This window comes from Triticum urartu, chromosome 1A (assembly GCF_056163025.1).
Source record: "Triticum urartu cultivar PI428250 chromosome 1A, HENAU_Tu73, whole genome shotgun sequence".
In the NCBI taxonomy this organism is placed as follows: Eukaryota; Viridiplantae; Streptophyta; class Magnoliopsida; order Poales; family Poaceae; genus Triticum; species Triticum urartu.
In genome coordinates, this window is record NC_141873.1 from 345,062,789 (window position 1) to 345,086,543 (window position 23,755).

Consider the following 23,755-nt stretch of genomic DNA (forward strand, 5'->3'; position numbering starts at 1 on the left):
CGACGGACCCAATCATGGGAAAAAGAGCGCTCAGGTTTATCCCGAACACCCCAGCACTAGTGGCATGGAGGCAGAAGCCGACGACTAGCCATCTCTCAATTTTTTGATAAACAGCCGCACAGAAAGTAATATTTTAAATTCAACAAGCATTGCTTAGCGCATATGAACAAGTTTTCAGCGCACAGGATAACACGAGCGAGTTCATTCAAAAATTACATCCTTGGTACATTCATCCGCCATAAGGCGGGCACCAGCCAGAACATCCTTGTAATAGTTCTCGGGCTTGCGATGCTCCTTCCCCGGCGGCGGCCCGTCCCTCACAAGCTTCTCACCGTCCAGCTTGCCCCAGTGCACCTTTGCACGGGCAAGGGCCCTACGGGCACCTTCGATGCAGACGGAGCGCTTGATGACCTCGAGCCTTGGACAAGCCTCCACCAGCCGCCGCACCAGTCCGAAGTAGCTCCCAGGCAGGGCCTCTCCAGGCCACAGCCGAACTATGAAGCCCTTCAGGGCCTGTTCGGCCGCCTTGTGGAGCTCGACCAGCTGCTTCAGCTGGTCGCTCAAGGGCACAGGGTGTCCGGCCTCAGCGTACTGAGACCAGAACACCTTCTCCGTCGAGCTGCCTTCCTCGGCTCGGTAGAATGCGGCGGCATCGGATACGCTGTGGGGAAGATCTGCGAATGCCCCTAGAGAGCTCCGGATTCGGGTAAGTAACAAGTAGTTTACTTTTATATGTCTGCTTTCCATAGAGAATGCCTTACCCGCCGCTATCTTTTTCACCGCATCCAATTCCTGGAGGGCCTTCTGGGCTTCGGCCTTGGCAGATTTGGCAGTTTTAAGGGCCGCAGCAAGCTCGGACGCTCGCGTCTTCGAGTCGAGCTCCAAACTCTCATGTTTTTTCATGAGAGCCTGAAGCTCTTGCTGCACCTCGCCGACATGCGCCTCAAATTTCTCTTGCTCGGTGTGCTCCGTGGCCGCTTTCTTCTCGGCCTCGGACAGCGCCTGCTTGAGGGTCGCCACCTCAGTTGTGGCCCCTACAATAAGTAGTATACTCCTGTCATTTTTTGCAATTGCGTCTTCTTATAGGCATTTTTTCTATAAGGTATCTCTTACCTTCTTTCTCCTCGAGCTGCCGTTTGGCAAGGCCGAGCTCTTGCTCGGTCCGCTCGAGGCCCCGCTTCAGGGCACCCACCTCCGCAGTCAGGGCGGCGGTGGCCAGCAGCGAAGCCTGCATATGTATATTGACTCCTTTTTAGTTAGACTCCTGCGATATTTAATAGATCCTCTATTCGGCTTTTCTTTCCGAACGCCAAACAGGGCATCACGGGCTACTGTCTATGTGGTAATATTTTTACATATTTTTACTTACCTCAAAGCCTGTTAGAAGGCTAGCACAAGCTTCAGTCAGTCCGCTTTTGGCGGACCGAACCTTCTGGACCACCGTACTCATGATGGTATGGTGCTCCTCGTCAATGGAGGCGCCCTTAAGCACCTCCAGCAGATTGCCCAGCGCCTCCGGTTGGGCGGAGGACGCCGGCTCAGTAGGCTTGCTCCTCTTGGCAGGAGTTCGCCTACCACGTTCCGGAACCGTTGATGATTTCGGCGCAGTGTCTGGCTTAAAGCCGGACTTGGAGCCCTGGGGGGTCTTGTCCCCTTTACTCCTGGAGTCCGGGAGGTCGCCTCGCGGCTCCTCCTGGACCACCTCCTCTTGCCCCGGAGCTTGTCGCGACGCCACTTCGGCGTCATCCGCGGCACAGGGGGAGGCAGCGGGCGGAACTGAATTCACGTTCGATGAATCCAGGGAGCCGCTCGACGACTCGTCGAGCCCGTCCTTGGGCGGGCTGCATGATTATATTCGACATTAGGGAAAGCTGCGCAACAAAAGGAATATCATGAGTTACTCTGGTATCCGAACACTTACGATTTCGCCAGATGCTTGGCCCTGTTCGGCCACTCCTCTTCGTCCTCGTCGGCGTCGGGGGCGTAGTCTGGCGGAGGGGTTTTCCTCTTCTTGGACCCTTCGGCCTCCCCTACTAGGGCGGCCTTCCTCTTCTTTCCTCCCCCGCTGGAGGGGGAGAGGTCTCTTCTTCCTCCTCCTCGTCTTCACGGGAGGAGTGCATCTCGGACTCATCGGACGACGAGTCCGACACCACCATATGCCGGGAACTCTTTCGAGTCCCCGTGGCCTTCTTCTTCTTGGCCTTCTTCTCCGGCACCACATAAGGTGCCAGAACCAGCAGCTTCACTAGGAGAGCAGGGGCTGGGTCTTCGGGCAAGGGAGCCGGACAGTTAATCAGTCCGGACTTCGCCTGCCAATCCTGTCAAAGGTGAGGGAGTTTAGATCCCGCATAGAGTCAAACTATGAAAAAACTTAACATCCTGTAAAAGATGAAAATATCTTACCTCGCCAGCAGGACGCTGCGAGCTGAATCCGCGGTCTTCGGAGGCGGATGTGGGAGCCTCCGCGCCTTTGGTTAGCCCCTTCCAGGCATCTTCGTACGTCGTGTCGAAGAGCCTGCTCAGAATTCGGTGCTGCGCCGGGTTGAACTCCCACAAATTGAAGTCCCGTTCTTGACACGGAAGGATCCGGCGGACGAGCATGACCTGGACTACGTTGACAAGCTTGAGCTGCTTGTTCACCAGGGACTGGATGCATTTTTGCAGTCTGGTCACCTCTTCTTCGTCGCCCCACGACAAGCCCGTCTCCTTCTAGGACGTGAGCCGTGTAGGGGGTCCGGATCGAAATTCAGGGGCCGTGATCCACTTCGGATCCCGTGGCTCGGTGATGTAAAACCACCCTGACTGCCACCCCTTTAAGGTCTCCACAAAGGAGCCCTCGAGCCATAGGACGTTGGCTATTTTGCCCGCCATGGCACCTCCGCACTCCGCCTGGTTGCCGCGCACCACCTTTGGCTTGACGTTGAAGGTCTTGAGCCAGAGGCCGAAATGGGGGCGGATGCAGAGGAAAGCCTCGCACACAACGATAAATGCCGAGATATTGAGGATGAAGTTCGGGGCCAGATCGTGGAAATCTAGGCCATAGTAGAACATGAGCCCGTGGACAAATGGGTGGAGAGGAAAACCCAGTCCGTGGAGGAAGTGGGGAAGAAATACTACCCTCTCATGGGGCCTTGGGGTGGGGAGAAGCTGCCCCTCCTCAGGAAGCCGGTGCGCGATGTCTTTGGACAAGTATCCGGCCTTCCTTAGCTTTTTGACATGGCCCTCCGTGACGGAGGAGACCATCCACTTGCCTCCCGCTCCGGACATTGTTGGAGAAGGTTGAGGTAGGAAGTGCGGGCCTGGGCGCTGGAGCTCGGGTGCGCAGAAGATGGATAGGCAAAGGAGGAAGAAGGCGTAGGTAAAAAGGTGGATCCTTATCCCCTTATATGGGCGGATGCGACTATGCGTCCCCACCAGCCTAGTAAAACTCGCTTGCCTCCCAAGCGCCGTGATAAGTGGCGCGGTTGGGTTACCCACGTCCGTATTGACGAGAATCCCGTAAATAAAGGGGACACGATCTCTGCTTTGACAAGACGTGCCAAGGAAACCGCCTCGCAAAACACGCTGAGGTGGAAAAGTGAAAACGATTCGAATAAAGGCTTGGCCGTAGTGTGATGTCACGCTGCGGAATACGTCAGAAGATTAGATTTGTGTTAATATTATTCTCTTTGTGGCAATACGTGGAAACTTATTTTGCAGAGCCGGACACTACTCTTGGTGTTTACAAACTTTTATGAAGAATTTGGAGGAGGAACCCGCCTTGCAATGCCGAAGACAATCTACGCGCCGGACTCGTCGTCATTGAAGCCTGGTTCAGGGGCTACTGAGGGAGTCCTGGATTAGGGGGTGTTCGGGTAGCCGGACTATACCTTCAGCCGGACTGCAGGACTATGAAGATACAAGATTGAAGACTTCGTCCCGTGTCCGGATGGGACTTTCCTTGGCGTGGAAGGCAAGCTTGGCGATGTGGATATTCAAGATCTCCTACCATTGTAACCGACTTTGTGTAACCCTAACCCTCTCCGGTGTCTATATAAACCGGAGGGTTTTAGTCCGTAGGACAACTTCATATACAACAATCATACCATAGGCTAGCTTCTAGGGTTTAGCCTCCTTGATCTCGTGGTAGATCTACTCTTGTACTATCCATATCATCAATATTAATCAAGCAGGACGTAGGGTTTTACCTCCACCAAGAGGGCCCGAACCTGGGTAAAACATCGTGTTCCTTGCCTCCTGTTACCATCCGGCCTAGACGCACAGTTCGGGACCCCCTACCCGAGATCCGCCGGTTTTGACACCGACACCCTTCCTTTCCTCCTCCTAGTAGGAGTAGGAAAGGGGAGTCCTACTCCCACTAGGAGGAGGACTCCTCCTGCTGGCGCGCCCTAGGAGGGCCGGCCGGCCTCCCCCCTTGCTCCTTTATATACGGGGGCAACGGGGCACCCTAGAACACACAAGTTTATCATTGATCCCTTAGCCGTGTGCGGTGCCCCCCTCCACCATAATCCACCTCGATCATATCATAGCGGTGCTTAGGCGAAGCCCTGCGTCGGTAGCAACATCATCACTGTCATCACGCCGTCGTGCTGACGAAACTCTCCCGTAAAGCTCTGCTGGATCGGAGTTCGTGGGACGTCATCGAGCTGAACGTGTGCTGAACTCGGAGATGTCGTGCGTTCGGTACTTGGATCGGTCGGATCGTGAAGACGTTCGACTACATCAACCGCGTTCTCATAACGCTTCCGCTTACGGTCTACGAGGGTACGTGGACGATACTCTTCCCTCTCGTTGTTATGCATCACCATGATCTTGCGTGTGCGTAGGATTTTTTTTGAAATTACTACGTTCCCCAACAGTGGCATCCGAGCCAGGTTTATGCGTAGATGTTATATGCATGAGTAGAACACAAAGGAGTTGTGGGCGTGGGTATATACATATTGCTTGCCGTCACTAGTTGATTCTTGATTCAGTGGCATTATTGGATGAAGCGGCCCAGACGGACATTACGCGTATGCTTACGCGAGACTGGTTCTACCGACGTGCTTCGCACACATGTGGCTAGTGGGTGTCTGTTTCTCCAGCTTTAGTTGAATCGGATTCAATGAACATGGTTCTTTCTGAAGATCAAAAAGCAATCACTATACCGTGTTGTGGTTTTTAATGCGTAGGTAAGAAACGGTTCTTGCTCAGCCCGTAGCAGCCACGTAAGACTTGCAACAACAAAGTAGAGGACGTCTAACTTGTTTTTGCAGGGCATGTTGTGATGTGATATGGTCAAGACGTGATGAGATATAAATTGTTGTATGAGATGATCATGTTTTGTTAAAGTTACCGGCAACTGGCAGAAGCCTTATGGTTGTCTCTTTATTGCATAAGATGCAAGTGCCATGTAATTGCTTTACTTTATCGCTATGTGATAGCAATAGTTGCAAAAGCAATACTTGGCGAGACGACCATGTGATGACACATTGATAGATATCAAGATGATGGGGATCATTGTGTCATGTCGGTGATGATAGAGATCATGACGGTACTTTGGAGATGGAGATCAAAGGCGCAAGATGATCATGACCATATCATGTCACATATTTTTGATTGCATGTGATTTTATCCTTTATGCATCTTATTTTGCTTAGTTCGGTGGTAGCATTATAAGATGATCTCTCACTAAATTTCAAGGTATAAGTGTTCTCCCTGAGTATGCACCGTTGCCAAAGTTCGTCGTGCTGAGACACCACGTGATGATCGGGTGTGATAAGCTCTACGTTCATATACAATGGGTGCAAGCCAGTTTTGCACACGCGGAATACTTGGGTTAAACTTGACGAGCCTAGCATATGCAGATATGGCCTCGGAACACTGGAGACCGAAAGGTCGAGCGTGAATCATATAGTAGATATGATCAACATAGTGATGTTCACCATTGAAAACTACTCCATCTCACGTGATGATCGGACATGGTTTAGTTGATTTAGATCACGTGATCATTTAGATGACTAGAGGGATGTCTATCTAAGTGGGAGTTCTTAAGTAATATGATCAATTGAACTTTAATTTATCATGAACTTAGTCCTGATAGTATTAGCATAACTATGTTGTAGATCAATAGCTCGCGATGTAGCTCCCCGTTTATTTTGATATGTTCCTAGAGAAAAACTAAGTTGAAAGATGTTAGTAGCAATGATGCGGATTAGATCCGTGATCTGAGGATTATCCTCATTGTTGCATAGAAGAATTATGTCCTTGATGCACCGCTAGGAGACAGACTGATTGCAGGAGCAGATGCAGACATTATGAACATTTGGCGAGCTCGATATGATGACTACTTGATAGTCTAGTGCACCATGCTTTACGGCTTAGAATCGGGGCTTCAAAGACGTTTTGAACGCCACGGAGCATATGATATGTTCCAAGAGTTGAAATTAATATTTCAGACTCATGCCCATGTCGAAAGGTATGAGACCTTTGACAAGCACTTTGCCTACAAGATGGAGGAGAATAGCTCAGCTAGTGAGCACGTACTCAGAATGTCTGAGTGCTACAATCACTTGAATCAAGTGAGAGTTAATCTTCCAGATAAGATAGTGATTGACAGAGTTCTCTAGTCACTATCACCAAGTTACCGGAACTTCGTGATGAACTATAATATGCAAGGGATAACGGAAATGATTCCCATGCTCTTCGTGATGCTGGAATCGACGAAGGTAGAAATCAAGAAAAGCATCAAGTGTTGATGGTTGACAAGACCACTAGTTTCAAGAAAAGGGCAAAGGGAAGAAGGGGAACTTCAAGAAGAATGGCAAGCAAGTTGCTGCTCAAGTGAAGAAGCCCAAGTCTAGACCTAAGCCTGAGAATAAGTGCTTCTACTGCAAAGGGACTGGTCACTGGAGGCAGAACTGCCCCAAGTATTTGGCGGATAAGAAAGATGGCAAAGTGGACAAAGGTATATTTGATATACATGTTATTGATGTGTACTTTACTAGTGTTTATAGCAACCCCTCAGTATTTGATACTAGTTCAGTTGCTGAGATTAGTAACTCGAAACGGGAGTTGTAGAATGAACAGAGACTAGTTAAGGGTGAAGTGATGATGTGTGTTGGAAGTGGTTCCAAGATTGATATGATCATCATCGCACACTCCCTATACTTTCGGGATTAGTGTTGAACCTAAATAAATGTTATTTGGTGTTTGCGTTAAGCATGAATATGATTTGATCATGTTTATTACAATACGGTTATTCATTTAAAGTCAGAGAATAATTGTTGTTCTGTTTACATGAATAAAACCTTCAATGGTCATACACCCAAGGTGAATGGTTTATTGAATCTCGATCGTAGTAATACACATATTCATATTGAAGCCAAAAGATGCAAAGTTAATAATGATAGTGCAACTTATTTGTGGCACTGCCGTTTAGGTCATATTGGTGTAAAGCGCATGAAGAAACTCCATGCTGATGGACTTTTGGAATCACTTGATGCTTGCGAACCATGCCTCATGGGAAAGATGACTAAGACTTCGTTCTCCGGAACAATGGAGCGAGCAACTGACTTGTTGGAAATAATGCATACTAATGTATGCAGTCCGATGAGTGTTGAGGCTCGTGGCAGGTATCGTTATTTTCTGACCTTCACAGATGATTTGAGTAAGATATGGGTATATCTTCTTGATGAAACATAAATCTGAAACATTTGAAAAGTTCAAATAATTTCAGAGTGAAGTGGAAAATCATCGTAACAAGAAAATAAAGTTTCTACGATCTGATCGTGGAGGAGAATATTTGAGTTACGAGTTTGGTCTTCATTTGAAACAATGCGGAATAGTTTCGCAACTCACGCCACCTGGAACACCACAGCGTAATGATGTGTCCGAACATCATAACCGTACTTTATTAGATATGGTGCAATCTATGATGTCTCTTACCGATTTACCACTATCATTTTGGGGTTATGCATTAGAGACAATTGCATTCACGTTAAATAGGGCAACATCTAAATCCGTTGAGACGACGCCATATGAACTGTGGTTTGGCAAGAAACCAAAGTTGTCGTTTCTTAAATTTTGGGGTTGCGATGCTTATGTGAAAAAGTTTCATCCTGATAAGCTCAAACCCAAATCGGAGAAATGTGTCTTCATAGGATACCCAAAGGAGACAGTTGGGTACACCTTCTATCACAGATTCGAAGGCAAGACATTCATTGCTAAGAATGGATCCTTTCTAGAGAAGGAGTTTCTCTCGAAAGAAGTAAGTGCGAGGAAAGTAGAACTTGATGAGGTAACTGTACGTTCTCCCTTATTGGAAAGTAGTTCATCACAGAAATCTGTTCCTGTGACTCCTACACCAATTAGTGAGGAAGCTAATGATGATGATCATGTAACTTCAGATCAAGTTACTACCGAACCTCGTAGGTCAACCAGAGTGAAATCCGCACCAGAGTGGTACGGTAATCCTGTTCTGGATGTCATGTTACTTGACCATGACGAACCTATGAACTATGAGGAAGCGATGATGAGCCCAGATTCCGCGAAATGGCTTGAGGCCATGAAATCTGAGATGAGGTCCATGTATGAGAACAAAGTATGGACTTTGATTGACTTGCCCGATGATCGGTGAGTCATTAAGAATAAATGGATCTTCAAGAGGAAGACGGACGCTGATAGTAGTGTTACTATCTACAAAGCTCGAATTGTCGCAAAATGTTTTCGACAAGTTCAAGGTGTTGACTACGATGATATTTTCTCACTCGTATCGATGCTTAAAAGTCTGTCCGAATCATGTTAGCAGTTGTCGCATTTTATGAAATCTGGCAAATGGATGTCAAAACCGTATTCCTTCATGGATTTCTTAAAAGAAGAGTTGTATATGATGCAACCAGAAGGTTTTGTCGATCCTAAAGGTGCTAACAAAGTGAGCAAGCTCCAGCGATCCATCTATGGACTGGTGCAAGCATCTCGGAGTTGGAATATATGCTTTGATAAAGTGATCAAAGCATATGGTTTTATACAGACTTGCGGTGAAGCCTGTATTTACAAGAAAGTGAGTAGGAGCACTACAACATTTCTGATAAGTATATGTGAATGACATATTGTTGATCGGAATAATGTAGAATTTTCTGGAAAGCATAAAGGAGTGTTTGAAAAGAGTTTTTCAAAGAAAGACCTCGATGAAGCTGCTTACACATTGAGCATCAAGATCTATAGAGATAGATCGAGAGGCTTGATAAGTTTTTTCAATGAGTACATGCCTTGACAAGATTTTGAAGTAGTTCAAAATGGAACAGTCAAAGAAGGAGTTCTTGCCTGTGTTGCAAGGTGTGAAGTTGAGTAAAGACTCAAAACCCGACCACAGCAGAAAATAGAAAGAGAATGAAAAGTCATTCCCTATGCCTCAGTCGTAGGTTCTATAAAGTATGCTATTTTGTTTACCATTCCTATTGTATACCTTAGCATCATTCTGGCAAGGGATTACAATAGTGATCTAGGAGTAGATCACTGGACAGCGGTCAAAATTATCCTTAGAGGACTAAGGAAATATTTCTCGGTTATGGAGGTGATAAAATAGTTCGTCATAAAGAGTTACGTCGATGCAAGCTTTTTACATCGATCTAGATGACTCAAGTCTCGATCTGGATACATATTGAAAGTAGGAGCAATTAGCTAGAGTAGCTTCATGCAGAGCATTGTAGACATAGAAATTTGCGAAATACATACGGATCTGAATGTTGCAGACCCGTAGGCTAAACTTCTCTCACAAGCAAAACATGATCACTCTTTGGGTGTTAATCACATAGCAATGTGAACTAGATTATTGACTCTAGTAAACCCTTTGGGTATTAGTCACATGGAGATGTGAACTAGATTATTGACTCTAGTGCAAGTGGGAGACTAAAGGAAATATGACCTAGAGGCAATAATAAAGTTATTATTTATTTCCTTATTTCATGATAAATGTTTATTATTCATGCTAGAATTGTATTAACCGGAAACATAATACATGTGTGAATACATAGACAAACAAAGTGTCACTAGTATGCCTCTACTTGACTAGCTCGTTGATCAAATATGGTTATGTTTCCTAACCATGGACATGAGTTGTCATTTGATAAATGGAATCACATCATTAGGAGAATGATGTCATTGACTTGACCCATTCCGTTAGCTTAGCAATTGATCATTTTTTAGTTTACTGCTATTGCTTTCTTCATGACTTATACATGTTCCTATGACTATGAGATTATGCAACTCCCGATTACCAGGAACACTTTGTGTGCTACCAAACGCCACAACATAACTGGGTGATTATAAAGGTGCTCTATAGGTGTCTTCGATGGTACTTGTTGAGTTGTCATAGATCGAGATTAGGATTTGTCACTCCGATTGTCGGAGAGGTATCTCTGGGCCCTCTCGGTAATGCACATCACTATAAGCCTTGCAAGCAATGCAACTAATGAGTTAGTTGCGGGATAGTGCATTACGGAACGAGTAAAGAGACTCACCGGTAACGAGATTGAACTAGGTATTAAGATACCGACGATCGAATCTCGGGCAAGTAACATACCGATGACAAAGGGAACAACGTATGTTGTTATGCGGTTTGACCGATAAAGATCTTCGTAGAATATGTAGGAGCCTATATGAACATCCAGGTTCCGCTATTGGTTATTGACCGGAGACGTGTCTCGGTCATGTCTACATAGTTCTCGAGCCCGTAGGGTCCGCACACTTAACGTTCGGCGACGATCAATATTATGAGTTTATGTGATTTGATGTACCGAAGGTAGTTCGGAATCCCGGATGAGATCGGGGACATGATGAGGAGTCTCGAAATGGTCGATACATAAAGATCGATATATTGGACGACTATATTCGGACATCAGAAAGGTTCCGAGTGATTCAGGTATTTTTCGGAGTACCGGGGAGTTACGGGAATACGGGGAAGAAGTATTGGGCCTCATGGGCCAAGTGGTGGAAGAGAGGAGGCAGGGCACGCGGCCCCCCTAGCCCAAACCGAATTGGACTAGGGAGTCGGGCCCCCTTTCCTCCTTTCCTCCCTCTCCTTCCTTCTCCCCTTCCCCCCTTCCTTTCCTCCTCCTAGTAGGAGTAGGAAAGGGGAGTCCTACTCCTACTAGGAGGACTCCTCCTCCTGGCGCGCCCTAGGAGGGCCGACCGGCCTCCCCCTTGCTCCTTTATATACGGGGGCAGCGAGGCACCCTAGAACACACAAGTTGACCATTGATCCCTTAGCCGTGTGAGGTGCCCCCCTCTACCATAATCCACCTCGATCATATCGTAGCGGTGCTTAGGCGAAGCCCTGCGTCGGTAGCAACATCATCACCGTCATCACGCTGTCGTGCTGACGGAGCTCTCCCATCACGCTCTGATGGATCGGAGTTCATGGGACGTCATCGAGCTGAACGTGTGCTGAACTCGGAGGTGTCGTGCGTTCGGTACTTGGGTCGGTCGGATCGTGAAGACGTCCGACTACATCAACCGTGTTCTCATAACGCTTCCGCTTACGGTCTACGAGGGTACGTGGACGATACTCTTCCCTCTCGTTGCTATGCATCACCATGATCTTACGTGTGAGTAGGATTTTTTTGAAATTACTACGTTCCCCAACAGTAATTGGGGTGGAGTACCGTGTGCAGCACACACATGCCATAGCTCGACATGCCCGCTATGTTTTCCCTACCAAAAATAGTGTTGGCAAGGAAAATCATGAAGTAGTGAATGACGGGGTTTTGGATGCTCGATACCTTCTTTCCGGAGAGGTCATGTTCGTCCTTGATGGAGATGAGTTCCCACAAACCCAACGCGTCAGCAACCGGTGTGCCCCTGGTGTTGAGAACTCCTTGGTTCTCGAAACTGAAGGCACTACAGAACTGCTCCAGCGTCATGGTTGCTAGACTCTTTCGAGCATGAATGAGCAGCTCAGTTCCACCCCCGAGTCATTGAGTGTGTGGGAGAAGGTGGAGATGAGCTTCACGGTGATGCTGCTCCACGGTGATGAGCTCCACAGCTCGGTTCCACCCTCGAGTCATTGGCAGGCTTTGAGAGTTGCGCCATTGCCTCAAATTCCATCTCTCCACCTTGTATTTCGCCAAGAAGTACTAGCTCAATGCCGGATCAGTGGTTTATTTGGGACACATGGTGTTTGGCTCAATGCCACTCCAACGGAAGGGCGGTCACCATGCTCCAGTAGCATGCTGACTGCCGAGGGCTGTAGGTGCTCGGACCGACGCGTCTCTACCCGTCCCCCTGTCCTGCGTGCTTCTCGCCAACGGCAATATAAAAGTGTCGAGCACCAGGAGGTGACCAACGTTGAACACTGTCACCATCAAGCTCTAGTGCAGGCAAGATAACGCTGAATTCTGCCTCGTACGCGCGCCATGTAAGCAATCCTGGAGCCCAAATGAGCTTTCTGTGAAAATCGATCGGGATCAATCGGGATTAGAAAGGACATGGTGCCAGTTTAAGGGATTTTAAGATTAGGGTTTGATTCAGACTTCGTGTACGAATTCAAGGTTGATTTCACATTTTTCTCAAACAACAAATATACAAAATTCTTAAGGAAATCCTTTTTTAAGGGTAAAACACCGAAAATCGTTTGACTCTTGAATCCATCGGCGGCACTATTATCTGCCTTTTTTTAGGATGGAAGCATGTTATCCAACCCGAATGGCCAATGCTGTCACTTGCGTATTGAGTTTTTTCATAGCAGCGATCCCCGTGCACAGCACAGACCGTTGACGAGCAAGCGCATTCCCCCACTCATCTCTCTGCTCGTGCGTTTAGCCGTGGAGATCGCGAGTTCGCGACTCGGAGCACCAAAATCCAAAACGCCCAGAGACCGCGCCTCGCTGCTGTAGACTGTAGCGGAGTGTCCTCTGCTCCACGTTCTGATCCGACAAGCGAGCAACTCTGCAGCGGAGTCGGCCCAAACATGTTGCGCGGCCCGGCCCATCCCGTGCCGGCGACCGCCGCCACCGCCGCCGGCGGCGGGCAGCCGCTGGTGGTGACGCTGAACTGCCTCGAGGACCCGTCGGTGGAGCGGGACGCGCTGGCCGGCGCGGCGGCCGTGGAGCACGCGCCGCTCTCCGCGCTCGCCTCTGGCCACGTCGAGGCCGCCGCGGCCGTGCTCCTCACCTCGCTCGCCTTCCTCCCGCGCGCCGCGCAGCGCCGGCTCCGGCCGTGGCAGCTGCTGCTCTGCTTGGGATCCCCCGACCGCGCCGCGGACGCCGCAGCGGCCGCGGAGCTCGGCCTCCGCCTCGTCCACGTCGACGCCAACCGCGCCGAGGAGATCGCGGACACCGTCATGGCGCTCTTCCTCGGCCTCCTCCGCCGCACCCACCTGCTGTCCGGGCACGCGTCCTCCTCCACGCCGTCCGCCGGGTGGCTCGGCTCCGTCCAGCCGCTGTGCCGCGGCATGCGGCGCTGCCGTGGGCTCGTGCTAGGCATCGTCGGCGTCAACGCCGCCGCGCGATGCCTCGCCACCCGCAGCCTCGCCTTCCGCATGAGCGTGCTCTACTTCGATCCGCTCTACGAGGTGCCGGATCCGCTATTTCTGCGCTTATAAACCTCTGATCTGCGCTGCTAGGTTTTTACAGTTAAATTATTTTGTTAGCTTACTTTTCTTCTGTTAATTTTTAGCTCTAGCATTGTTCTGTGGTTCTTGTTCGTTGCTAGTTTGGGTGGTTTTGAAGACTTCATAGTTACTAATTGTTCGCTAACTTCCAGCATTTGTTTCATAAAGTATATATATATAATCAAATTTCTGGCATTTAGTTCTTCTACCCTCCTGCTAGTTATGACTTATGAGTGTATCTTGTAAGATTACCGTCCTATTTTTGTATGCTAAAGTTAAATCATTGCATTCCTGCATTTGTATGCTAAAGCAAGTCCTCAATATAAGAATCAGTAAAGATGATCAGACAGTCTGAATTTTCTTGATATTCTGTATGCCCTTTTAGGAGTGATCTGATCTTCTTGTCTTGAGAGCTAAAAACTGAATTTAATTTTTCACAACAAGCTGTCTGACGAAGTAGTTTATGTTAGTATGACCACATGAAAATAAATTTATGTTTCATGGCGGAATTAGTATCTACACAAGGAATTTCTCAGCTGCTGTTATGTTTCTTCATACAATAAATTGTACCCCATGTAAGTATGTGCCAGAGTTAAAGCACCACACTGATTTCCAACTGTGAAACATTTTGTGAAGGGTGTGGGCAAAACAAAGCGGCCTTCCATTGTATTTCCTTCTTCCGCCAGAAGAATGGATACTCTCAATGATTTATTGGCAGCAAGTGACCTTGTTTCACTTCACTGTGCGTTAACAAATGATACAACAAACATAATTAGTGCCGAGCGTCTGCAGCACATAAAACCTGGTAAGATAGTTGCTTCCTATTTCCATATTCTGTTTCCCCCTTATATTTGGCCTTGACAGACTTACTGGTTTTCTTCAATCATAGTCTCTCATTGACTATCTTTTGAGCCCTGCAGGAGCTTTCATAGTCAATACCAGTAGCTGCCAGCTGATAGATGACTGTGCACTGAAACAACTCTTGCTCGATGGGACTATTGCTGGATGTGCATTGGATGGCGCTGAAGGTCCACAATGGATGGAAGCATGGGTATGAAACTTAGATCTGGTTACAATTAAATTTTGTCCAAAAGGCTGTTTGAAATGAAAAACAGCCAAATATCTTCCTATAGAATAATCTGTTCTTCTTTTCAGTACGCCTTATTTGAGATGCAGTTTCTTTCCAGCAAACCTTCTTTGAGTTTCAGTTTCTTTCCAGTAAACCTTCTTTGAGTTTCAGTTTCTTTCCCATGAGAAGATTCAGTTCTGCTAGGATATGTCGTGACACTGTATTACATTTCTAGTTCACCACTTGTGGAAGGCGCTCCTTATTAACATAACTACATACGTCAGTGAGGATAGGAAGATAGTGCAAGTGATGTAAGTATATGTAGGAAACTTTCTTCTAGAGGTATAGACTATACAGTTAGCTAATTGACCTGCCTACTGGTTCCAAGAGATGCACAACTGATGCACTCTTTAGTTCTTTTGCCCTACGCTTGGACTATGGTCACTATACTATGAATTTTGGCAAGATGATTATATCTAGAAGAGCATGTTTTACCGCAAGGAAAATGAAAAGGCATAGCCTAGTGGTGGGAAGGGGTTGATGCCTTCCCACCCACCCAGGTTCAAGGCATGGTACTTGCAATTTGGGTTTGTTGCACCAATTATACTGTAGGGGGTTCCCTTACAGTCTTTCTGTCAAAGAAAATAATTGATTAAGCACTAACTATGTTTTTTCTTCAATAATAGGTACATGAGATGCCGAACGTGTTAATTCTTCCTCGAAGTGCAGACTATAGTGAAGAAGTGTGGATGGAAATCAGAGAGAAAGCAATCACAATATTACAATCCTTTTTCTTTGATGGCATTGTTCCAAACAATGCTATTTCCGATGAAGATGAAGCAATAAGTGATGTTGGATGTGAAGATGATCAGCTATATAAACAGGCAAATGAACACTCTTTGCGGGTCTGCGATGGTGAACAGCAGACAGATGAAAGCCAACTAACTCTAGAGTGTGACAAGAGAAGAGCCATCTCCAAGCCTGAAGTGCCTGAAGCTTCAGGGCAGTCCCAAAGTATTGGTTTGAGATCAGAAGGAAGACGTAGCAGATCTGGAAAGAAAGGGAAAAAGAGACCTGCGCGCCGCAGATCACAACAGAAAATGGATGAATTGTCAACTGTGGAGAGCGGAAGTAATTATTCTTCACGAAGAGATGATGATACTGTGATGAGTGGCCGGGACCAAGTCTTAAGTTCCAGTTCACGATTTGCTTCCCCCGAGGAATCCAAAAATAAGCTCAGGTCTTCTGCTGAATCTCCAATGGAAATAATTTCTGAACATAAGTTGCCTGCAGGGCTTGGTAGAAAGCCTCCTGAGAGGCTTAAAGATGGCTTTGTCATTGCCCTAAGGACAAGAGATAATTCGGGTTTTCATGTTTCAAGAGAAAGAGTTGCTGGTGGTGGCTGGTATCTTGATGTTGTGTCAAATGCTACAAAGAGGGATCCTGCTGCTCAATTCCTAATCACATTTAAAAACAAGGTGGTAGTCGGGTTTCCTCTGTCTCTCTCCCTCTCCCTCTTTTTTCTATGCTGTTCCCTAACCTGTCAGGTATTTTTTTTTGTACAACTACATATACATGTACTTATGATAGGATTTACACCTTTCAGGATACAATGGGATTGCGATCTTTTGTTGCTGGGGGCAAACTATTGCAGGTAATAATACCCTTTTCAGTTAGTACTCGTTCCCTGAAGATATGCTGAGAGGTGAATATAATACTAGTAGTGAAATTAAAAGATTATGCACCGGTGTTCTTCTGTGCATGAACCTCTTGGTAATTTTTAGATGCAATGACATCTATGGTCACACCATTTTTTATGCTTTACACATTGTCCTATTTTTTGTTCCATGTTGAAAATTACCAACTTGATTCCACGGTATGCTTAAAACAAGTACTAGTGTATCTTGTACTACTCTTCCGTTTGACCTTTTTGTTTTGAGAATTTACTTTGAATAGTTGTTAAGTGCTCGCTCCATGCTCGATTCCATTGCAGGAGGTTTAAGAAGTTTATGAATAGAATCACTGATTTGTTCTTACATTCCACGATCCCTGTATAATTTTCAGCATTGAAAGTGAAATGCTTTATTTAGATTGCCGATTTACTATATTTAACTCGCTTTTAAACTTGTTTTCAGGTTAATAAGAAGGCGGAGCTCGTATTTGCCAGTCATGCTTTTGATGTTTGGGAGAGCTGGACGCTGGAAGGGTCTTTACTGGAGTGCTGCAAACTGGTCAACCACAGAAATCCTTTGGTATGCCCATTTGTGTATCACCATTTTATGCACATAACAGCAACATTTAAGAGTTATAAGATGCACATCCGTCCTCGTCCCAATGGCAATAGCCAATCTTCATTTTCATTGCAAAACAGGACCAGTTAATGTTCTGGACCGGGAATTTCCACCGCCATGACTAACTCGAAAAAACAGTTCTGTTGGTAATATTTTGTTTCCTGATGGTGGTTTAAATTGTGCGTAGGCTGCATTGGAGGTCTATATCGAGATCCTCGCAGCGGTGAGCGAAGAAGATGGCATCACCAGGTGGCTCGATTGATCAAAATAACCCATCCATCTGCTTTAGGAGAACCAAAGCAACTGACTCATCAGTGTTGTATTCTGGCTGGCCTGGGGGTTCACTCAGTTTTCTTTCTTTTCCTGCCAAGTGTTCAGTTTTGGCCATTCTACCTATTGCAGAGACCTTGCAAAGCCACTGCGAATTGTTCCATAGTTTCACTGTTGTAGCCTGTACGAGTATCAAGTGTCGACAACAAGCGTACTGCTATTTCCAGGGGAGAAAATATCTAGTCTATTTACAGTTACTACTTGTTATCCTTGTCGATCTCTTCCTTCCACAGCTCCGGCCAGTTGGTCCGGGCCTCGTCGACGCCGAGCAGCGAGCCTTCCTTCTCCGGGTCCCAGCTCGCCGACAGCGTCCCGTAGGCGATGCCGAGCGCCGACGTGCCGAAGGAGAGGAGGATGGTGAGCAGCTGCACCCACGACGGCACCTCCGCCCCGCCGCCGCGCTTGAGCGCGTCGTACACGTTGAGGAGCGCCACGCCCGACGCCATCGGGACGCCCACCGTGAACAGGATCCGCCGGAGGATGCGGTCGAACACCACCTGCGGCAGCTCGTCGTCGCCGCGGCCGCCGCCGTCCTCCTCGCGGGCGGGCTCCACGAGCGACTCCTTCAGGAGCAGCAGCTGCTGCTGCTCCTCCCGCTCCCGCACCCGCTGCTGCTGCCGCTGCTTCTCCTTGCGGCTCGTCTTCTTGTTTCCTGTGCTGTCCGCGGCTGGCGTGCCGACGCCGCTGCCGTTGCCGGCCGCGTGTAGCCGCCGGGCCGGGGCTCGTCGTTGCATGGACGGCATCGCGCGAGGTGGTGAAAGGATGGAAGTGGAGGATAGGCTGTGCATCTGTTGGTGATGAGGGTAAGGGGCGGGCTGGAGAGCCATTACGTGGAGCAAGGCGGCCATGCGCGCCGCCGGTGGATTCGTAGGAGGCGGCGAGCTGCTCTCCCGCTTCCTCGTGGTAATAGCCTTATCGCCATGGGCAGTGGTCAGTGGTGGCGCGTAACTGCATTCTCGATGCCTTCCTGGGTTGGGTGCCACGTGTGTCGGCCCCACAAAAGATAGTCAAAACGTTTGTGCCCGGCCGTCTGGTTAGAAACTTCGGCCGGTCGCACGCGAGCCTGACGATCAAGCCTGTCGTACATCTAGTTAAAAAAAGAGAGGCTGTCGTACATCTCACCCCTGCACCATCTGTCCATCTTATACTTATTTTTTTCGGGCGCTTATCTTTTTTTCTTTCTCTGTCTTCTTCCTCCCGACCCCCTTCTCTCCACTCCTCGTCTTCTTCCTTCGGATCCCCTCAGCAGCTCCTCATCTTACTCCTTTAGATTGCGTCGCCGGCTAGCCCTAATCCTGTGTATGTCCCCTGCCTCCAACCTCAGCGCCCACGCCCACTGCCCATGGCTACAGGCCCCTTTCGCCCCGGCGAGCTAGAGTTGGAAAGCCGCCATGAATATGTCATCACGAGTTGTTGCTCACAGTTTTCTATGTTGGAACCGTCCACGGAAAATGCTATAACAACGGCGGCGCGACTGCTACAACCATCTCCTCCCAAAATGAACCTAAAAGCTTTGCTTCTCCATTGATGCTGCAACCGAGGACCCAAAAAGCTGCAACCGTTTGATTCGAATGCTTCAACCCGCGGGTATATAAAGTTTCAACCGGACACCGTGCACTAATAAAAGCTACAATTGTCCATATGAAAGCTTCAACCGTAATTTAAAAAAGTTTCGATGGATCACCTGTGCAACTGAAAAAAGCTACACCCGTTCATGTGAAAGTTCAAACCATATTTGGAAAAGCTTCAACAGGCATCATATCACTACGAAATAAAAAGAAGCTTCAACTCCACGAGTACACAACGAAAAAGTTGCAAGTGTTGAGATGAAATGCTTCAACCCTATATTTGAAAAGCTTCAAGCAGAGACCAGCGACAAAAAGCTGGAATCGACACCTCACCATTGATGCAACTAACTACTGCGATGGCTTCACGGCGGAGCTACAGCTACAGCGGTGACGAACTCCACGGACTGGCGGGTCGATTTATTTTGTTGGGTCCGATTTGGTGCATAAGAAGGGCGGGCCATGGGGTACCAGTGGTCCAACCGGCGAGCCGTGAACAGCAAGCGGTGCGAGCCAGCGGTGTTTCGAGGTCGTCTGGTCCCCGGTTCGCTACCCCTATGAGCGTGCTAGAGACGAAGGAGGGTAGGGAAAGAAAAAAGAGAAGACAGCTGAGATCTAACAGCCCATGTACTCTCAGATGAACGACTGCTAGGCAGCCGGCCGAAAATTGGGCCGGCCGGCCGGCGCGTGGCTCTAAGAGACATCTCTTTCGTGCGTCCTGGTTGACCGTCAGATTCAGGCCCGAATCTTCTGTTCGACAGTTCCACTCTTCCCGTGTTCTGGAGATCGTGTTTGACGTCCATACCTCATCGGACGGCCTTCACTTGAAGGCATCTCTTTCTTGCGTCCTGCTTGACACGGGGACCCACTGTCAGAGTGACGCAATGGCAACTCCTACTGCAGGTACGGGCTGAACTTCTGAAGTGAGTAATGAGTGCTGTGAATGACGGCAACCACGCAAGCTTGGAGCTGGAACGAGGTTCTTTATTGTAGCCGAATCCAACAACTAAAGCGAACCGTAGACACCAAAGTGACACAGGTAATATTGTGGAAGCGTAGATGCACTTCCGTTATGTCGATCATATAAAGTTGTGAAGTACTCCTCGTACTAATGCTAGCCTTGATTATGCACCGGCTGTTTGATTGAGTCATTGCTGTCATGCAAACAAACACAACCGGAGAAGAAAAGAGGTCCGATCGACTAGCTTGCAGTACAAGAACATGTGGTGTGCGAACACGAAGGAAACACAGCCGTTCGTCCGTCCATGCCCATGGCGTTCCCTTCACTCCTCGCGCTCGTAGCTCCCCGACGACGCCGACGCCGACGCGTGGGCCGACAGACCCCGCGCAAGTTGGAGTTCCTGCATAGAGCATACGGATGCAAATGAAGAGTTGACACTTGACACTAGGAGCTGCGGGTCAATGCGGTGTATGGCAACGACGACATACGTCTCTGAACCTGAGGTCGTCCTCGAGCATGTGCACCACGTGCCCCATGGTGGGCCGCTGGCCGCCGTCGGGGTCGACGCACCGGAGCGCGGCGAGGACGGCGCGCTTCAGCACCTTGGACGGCGGCGCCTCGGGCAGCGTCGGGTCCAGCACCTCCTCCACCCTCCTCTCCGCCACCATGCGCTTCAGCCACTCCACCAAGTTCACCTGAGTCACCACGGAAAGTTCAGTTCCACTTCCACCAGAGAAGAGTGCACTGGCAGTGCATGCCGGTCGAAGTGCGCGGGTAGAAGAAAGAAAACGACGGCGAGTAGGACAGCTGACCTCCGCGGTGGGCCTGGTGTAGTCCACCGGAGTTCTGCCGGTTATCATCTCCATGACGAGCACCCCGAAGCTGTACACGTCGCTCCTCTCGTTCAGCATCCCGGTCCGCGCGTACTCCGGCGCCACGTACCTGCAACGCGAATTGCTAAGCTGCGGCCAGGTAAATGAACGGTGACATGGAAATCTAGTGGAGACTGACCCGAAGGTGCCCATGACGCGGGTGGTGACGTAGGACGCCTCGGAGCAGAGGAGCTTGGCGAGCCCGAAGTCCGACACCCTGGCGTTCCACTGCCCGTCCAGGAGGATGTTGCTGGATTTGACGTCTCGGTGGACGATCTTGGGCTCCAGCCCTTCGTGAAGGTACGCCAGCCTGAAGTTCAGGTACAAGATGCACATCAGTTCTAGCTAGTGCACCGCGCACGCGTATCAGACTTTCGGTGTTCAAGACATATGTGCCGTTTAAGCAAGAGTAGCACTGGCGATGTTGTTTTCAGCATTCAGATTTCAGAGTGACACACCACTTGCCAATCATGCCAACTAGCAGCAGTGATGTAGTGCGTCCATAAAATTTGTTATCTACAAACATGCCATACTTCTTCTCTACTCCTAATCGGCCACCTTAATTTTAGATTTTTAATTCATGCTTTGTTAAACAATCACATATGAGACGATACGAAAGTGAAGAATTACAGTACCCTTTAGCGGTTCCGAGAAGTATGTGCATCCTTGTGTCCCAGTTGAGCTGACTAATCTCACCCTCCTCATGGTGCAGCCACTTGTCCAGGTTACTGTTCTCCATGTACTCGTAGACCAGCATCCTGCCCATCCAACCAAAGCAGTGACAGGGATCAAATTAAGCAATGTCAACAGAGGGCAGACAGAGAAATGTGGCGCAGTTAGGCATTGCATTTCTCATTACCTGCAGGCGCCCTCGCTGCAGTAGCCGAGCAGACTGACCAAGTTCTTGTGCCGAACCCGGCCGATCGTCGCCACCTCCACCTTGAAATCTTTCTCGGCCTGGCCCCTGAAACCAAGGACGGAGCAGTTGGTGATCGCTGTTTTGAAATTTGAACATCTTGGGCCCCAGGAGGCCGCTGGAGGCAGTTACTACCGGCCATGGTTGCGGAGTAGTACTCGTGAACTGAACATTCAAATCTGACAACTGCCCTGAAACAAAGTTGTTGCTCCCAACTAAACAAGAAAATAACACTTCTCCTGATCACACACATCTTGGGAACTGTGAGAAATTTCAGCGTCAAAAAACAGAAGAGTGCGGTTCTAGCGGGAGTTCTGCATTTGAAATCAATCCAGATCGCCTCGTAACGAATTCAAGGGAAGACATCATTTCGCGTTTCTAATGACAAGAAATTCGAATGGTTGAACAATGTGCTGCCTGAAATTCAATTGGAGAAACTCGAGAGACACCGAAAAATTCGAGCTCCGGGACGAGGTTTACCTGTTGTTGTGCAGATTCTTGATGGCGACGAGGGTGGAGTCCCGTAGCACACCCTTGTAGACCACCCCGTAGCCGCCCTCCCCGAGCACGTTCTGGGCGGCGAACCCGTCGGTGGCCTCCTCCAGCTCCCGGCGCGTGTACCGGCGGCCCCAGCCGCGCTGCGACGCGTCGGCCTCCGCGTCGCTGCCGCCTCCGCTCTCGCTGCTCCAACCGCGCGCGCTCCCGGCGATGCTCGTCGCCGTCTCGCCGCTAGTCCGCGCGGACTCGACCCTGATCAGCGGGGCCTTCTGCTCCGCCTTGATGACCTCGATCGGCGGCTGGAACGGCGGCTCGCACGGAGGCGGCGGGTGCCAGCGGACGGACTCCTCGACGATGTCCTTGTCCGCCATCGCCTGATGCAGGTGGTGCTTCATGGACCTGGACGCGCCCCCGTGGTGCAGGCTCGGGGCGACGCGGGGGCATCGCCGGCGCCGGCGCCGGCAGCGGCAGAGGCAGACGGTGAGCACGAGGACGGCGAGGACGACCGCGGCCGCGGCCGCGGCGACGAGGACCCAGGCGCGGAGGCCGAGCACGGGGGTGCGCTGCGAGAGCCAGGCGCTCAGGAAGCCGACGCTCCACGCGGACGTCTGCTGCTTGTGCTGCTGCTGCTGCCCGTGGAGGTGGCTGCGCTGCGGCGTCGGCGTCGGCGGCCGACGGTGAGGTGGGGGATGGGGATGCGGGGGGCTCTTGTTCACGGGCCGCGCCCGTGCGGCTGGCGGCGACAGCCTTCTTGGTGGCGCGGCGGGCGGCGATAGCCTTCTTCGCGGCGCGGCGGGCGGCGAGAGCTTTCTTGGAGGCGCGGCGGGGGCGTCCATGGCTGCAGGCTGCAGCCCGCGGAAGCCGAGCCGCGGAGTGTGCATGCAGACGCAACGGAAGAGAGGAGAGGAGAGGAGAGGAGGGCTTGTGTGCTGCCGAGTGCCGAGTACGTGTGTGCGCGGTGAGTTCGACTTGGTTGAGGCTCGACTGGAGGCTTGACAACCGAGAAACGAGGCAAGTCGTTGGAGAAGATCACGCGGGGAGCCAACGTTAACTCAAGCTTTTCGGCGCTAATTAACGACCCGTTCAGCACGGCCCAAGAAAGCCCACGACCATAACTGCGTCCACTGTGCTAAATGGCCTACGAGATCTCTCATCATCAACGGGATGTGATCGATCGATCGTATGTCCCGCTGAATTGGATGCCTTACCTGACGCCCTAACCGCCGCCTTTTTTTTTTGCGCCTTAACGGCAGGACCGATCGCTTGCTTATCGCCATCCAAGCGTCTGTTCAAAATTAAGACGGAGCCGCTGCCCCGATTCCTGACTCACGCAGTCACGTGTGCGTTTCCGCCGTCACATAGTTATCATCTTTCAGACGGTAGGAAGACACTTACTTCTGTTACGGGCGTCCAACCTAATTAACCAGCAAAAGCAAGTTGCTGCAACGTGGTACTGCTGCAAGTGCTACTAACCATCTGATTATTGACTGAACGGCCGTGCCATCTTCAATGGCCCTTTTGACAAACCGGGCCTGGTGTAAAAAAAGCAAACCTTCAAGCACCATCGAGTACACGGGTTGGCTTGGCTCGTACTGGAAGGGCGGACAAGGTAACGGCGTCCTTTCCCTGACGCGCAAACTGTCAATTAGTGTGGCCAACACCTCA

The 23,755-nt window shown here is 49.6% G+C and overlaps 3 protein-coding genes across 4 annotated transcripts; 1 reads left to right on the forward strand and 2 right to left on the reverse strand.

Annotated features, from left to right (window-relative positions):
- Positions 1 to 12,717: 12,717 nt before the first annotated feature.
- On the forward strand, positions 12,718 to 17,475 carry LOC125510671 (C-terminal binding protein AN-like). The gene is made up of 7 exons (XM_048675920.2): positions 12,718 to 13,549; positions 14,225 to 14,393; positions 14,509 to 14,639; positions 15,344 to 16,135; positions 16,264 to 16,311; positions 16,793 to 16,909; positions 17,136 to 17,475. The coding sequence occupies exons 1-7, from the start codon at positions 12,947 to 12,949 to the stop codon at positions 17,208 to 17,210; spliced, it is 1,935 nt and encodes a 644-aa protein (XP_048531877.1). The 5' UTR covers positions 12,718 to 12,946; the 3' UTR covers positions 17,211 to 17,475.
- On the reverse strand, positions 17,343 to 18,268 carry LOC125510679 (transmembrane protein, putative (DUF3464)). Its single transcript, XM_048675932.2, has one exon. It carries the CDS (start codon positions 18,124 to 18,126, stop codon positions 17,476 to 17,478), a length of 651 nt encoding a protein of 216 aa, XP_048531889.1. The 5' UTR covers positions 18,127 to 18,268; the 3' UTR covers positions 17,343 to 17,475.
- A 1,606-nt stretch (positions 18,269 to 19,874) lies between these two features.
- Positions 19,875 to 23,140, reverse strand: LOC125510661 (putative serine/threonine-protein kinase At1g01540). 2 transcript variants are annotated; one of them, XM_048675910.2, is made up of 7 exons: positions 22,073 to 23,138; positions 21,536 to 21,640; positions 21,312 to 21,434; positions 20,816 to 20,986; positions 20,617 to 20,746; positions 20,293 to 20,499; positions 19,875 to 20,204 (listed from the first exon to the last, which is right to left on the reverse strand). In XM_048675910.2, exons 1-7 carry the CDS (start codon positions 22,969 to 22,971, stop codon positions 20,127 to 20,129), a joined length of 1,713 nt encoding a protein of 570 aa, XP_048531867.1. In that variant the 5' UTR covers positions 22,972 to 23,138; the 3' UTR covers positions 19,875 to 20,126. The 2 variants fall into 2 exon arrangements, with proteins under 2 accessions (XP_048531867.1, XP_048531860.1); XM_048675903.2 differs by having other exon boundaries at positions 20,617 to 20,986; positions 22,073 to 23,140.
- Positions 23,141 to 23,755: the final 615 nt, after the last annotated feature.

Excerpts from the sequence above, each read along its gene's own strand:
- LOC125510661 (XM_048675903.2), bottom strand. The coding sequence starts at position 22,971 with ATGCACACTCCGCGGCTCGGCTTCCGCGGGCTGCAGCCTGCAGCCATG. Across the intron at positions 21,641-22,072 it reads AAGAATCTGCACAACAACAG|GGGCCAGGCCGAGAAAGATT; the intron begins GTAAACCTCGTC and ends CCTTGGTTTCAG. Across the intron at positions 20,987-21,311 it reads CTTCTCGGAACCGCTAAAGG|GCTGGCGTACCTTCACGAAG; the intron begins GTACTGTAATTC and ends CCTGAACTTCAG.
- LOC125510671 (XM_048675920.2), top strand. The coding sequence starts at position 12,947 with ATGTTGCGCGGCCCGGCCCATCCCGTGCCGGCGACCGCCGCCACCGCC. Across the intron at positions 16,136-16,263 it reads TAATCACATTTAAAAACAAG|GATACAATGGGATTGCGATC; the intron begins GTGGTAGTCGGG and ends TACACCTTTCAG. Across the intron at positions 16,910-17,135 it reads TCAACCACAGAAATCCTTTG|GCTGCATTGGAGGTCTATAT; the intron begins GTATGCCCATTT and ends AATTGTGCGTAG.
- LOC125510679 (XM_048675932.2), bottom strand. The coding sequence starts at position 18,126 with ATGGCCGCCTTGCTCCACGTAATGGCTCTCCAGCCCGCCCCTTACCCT.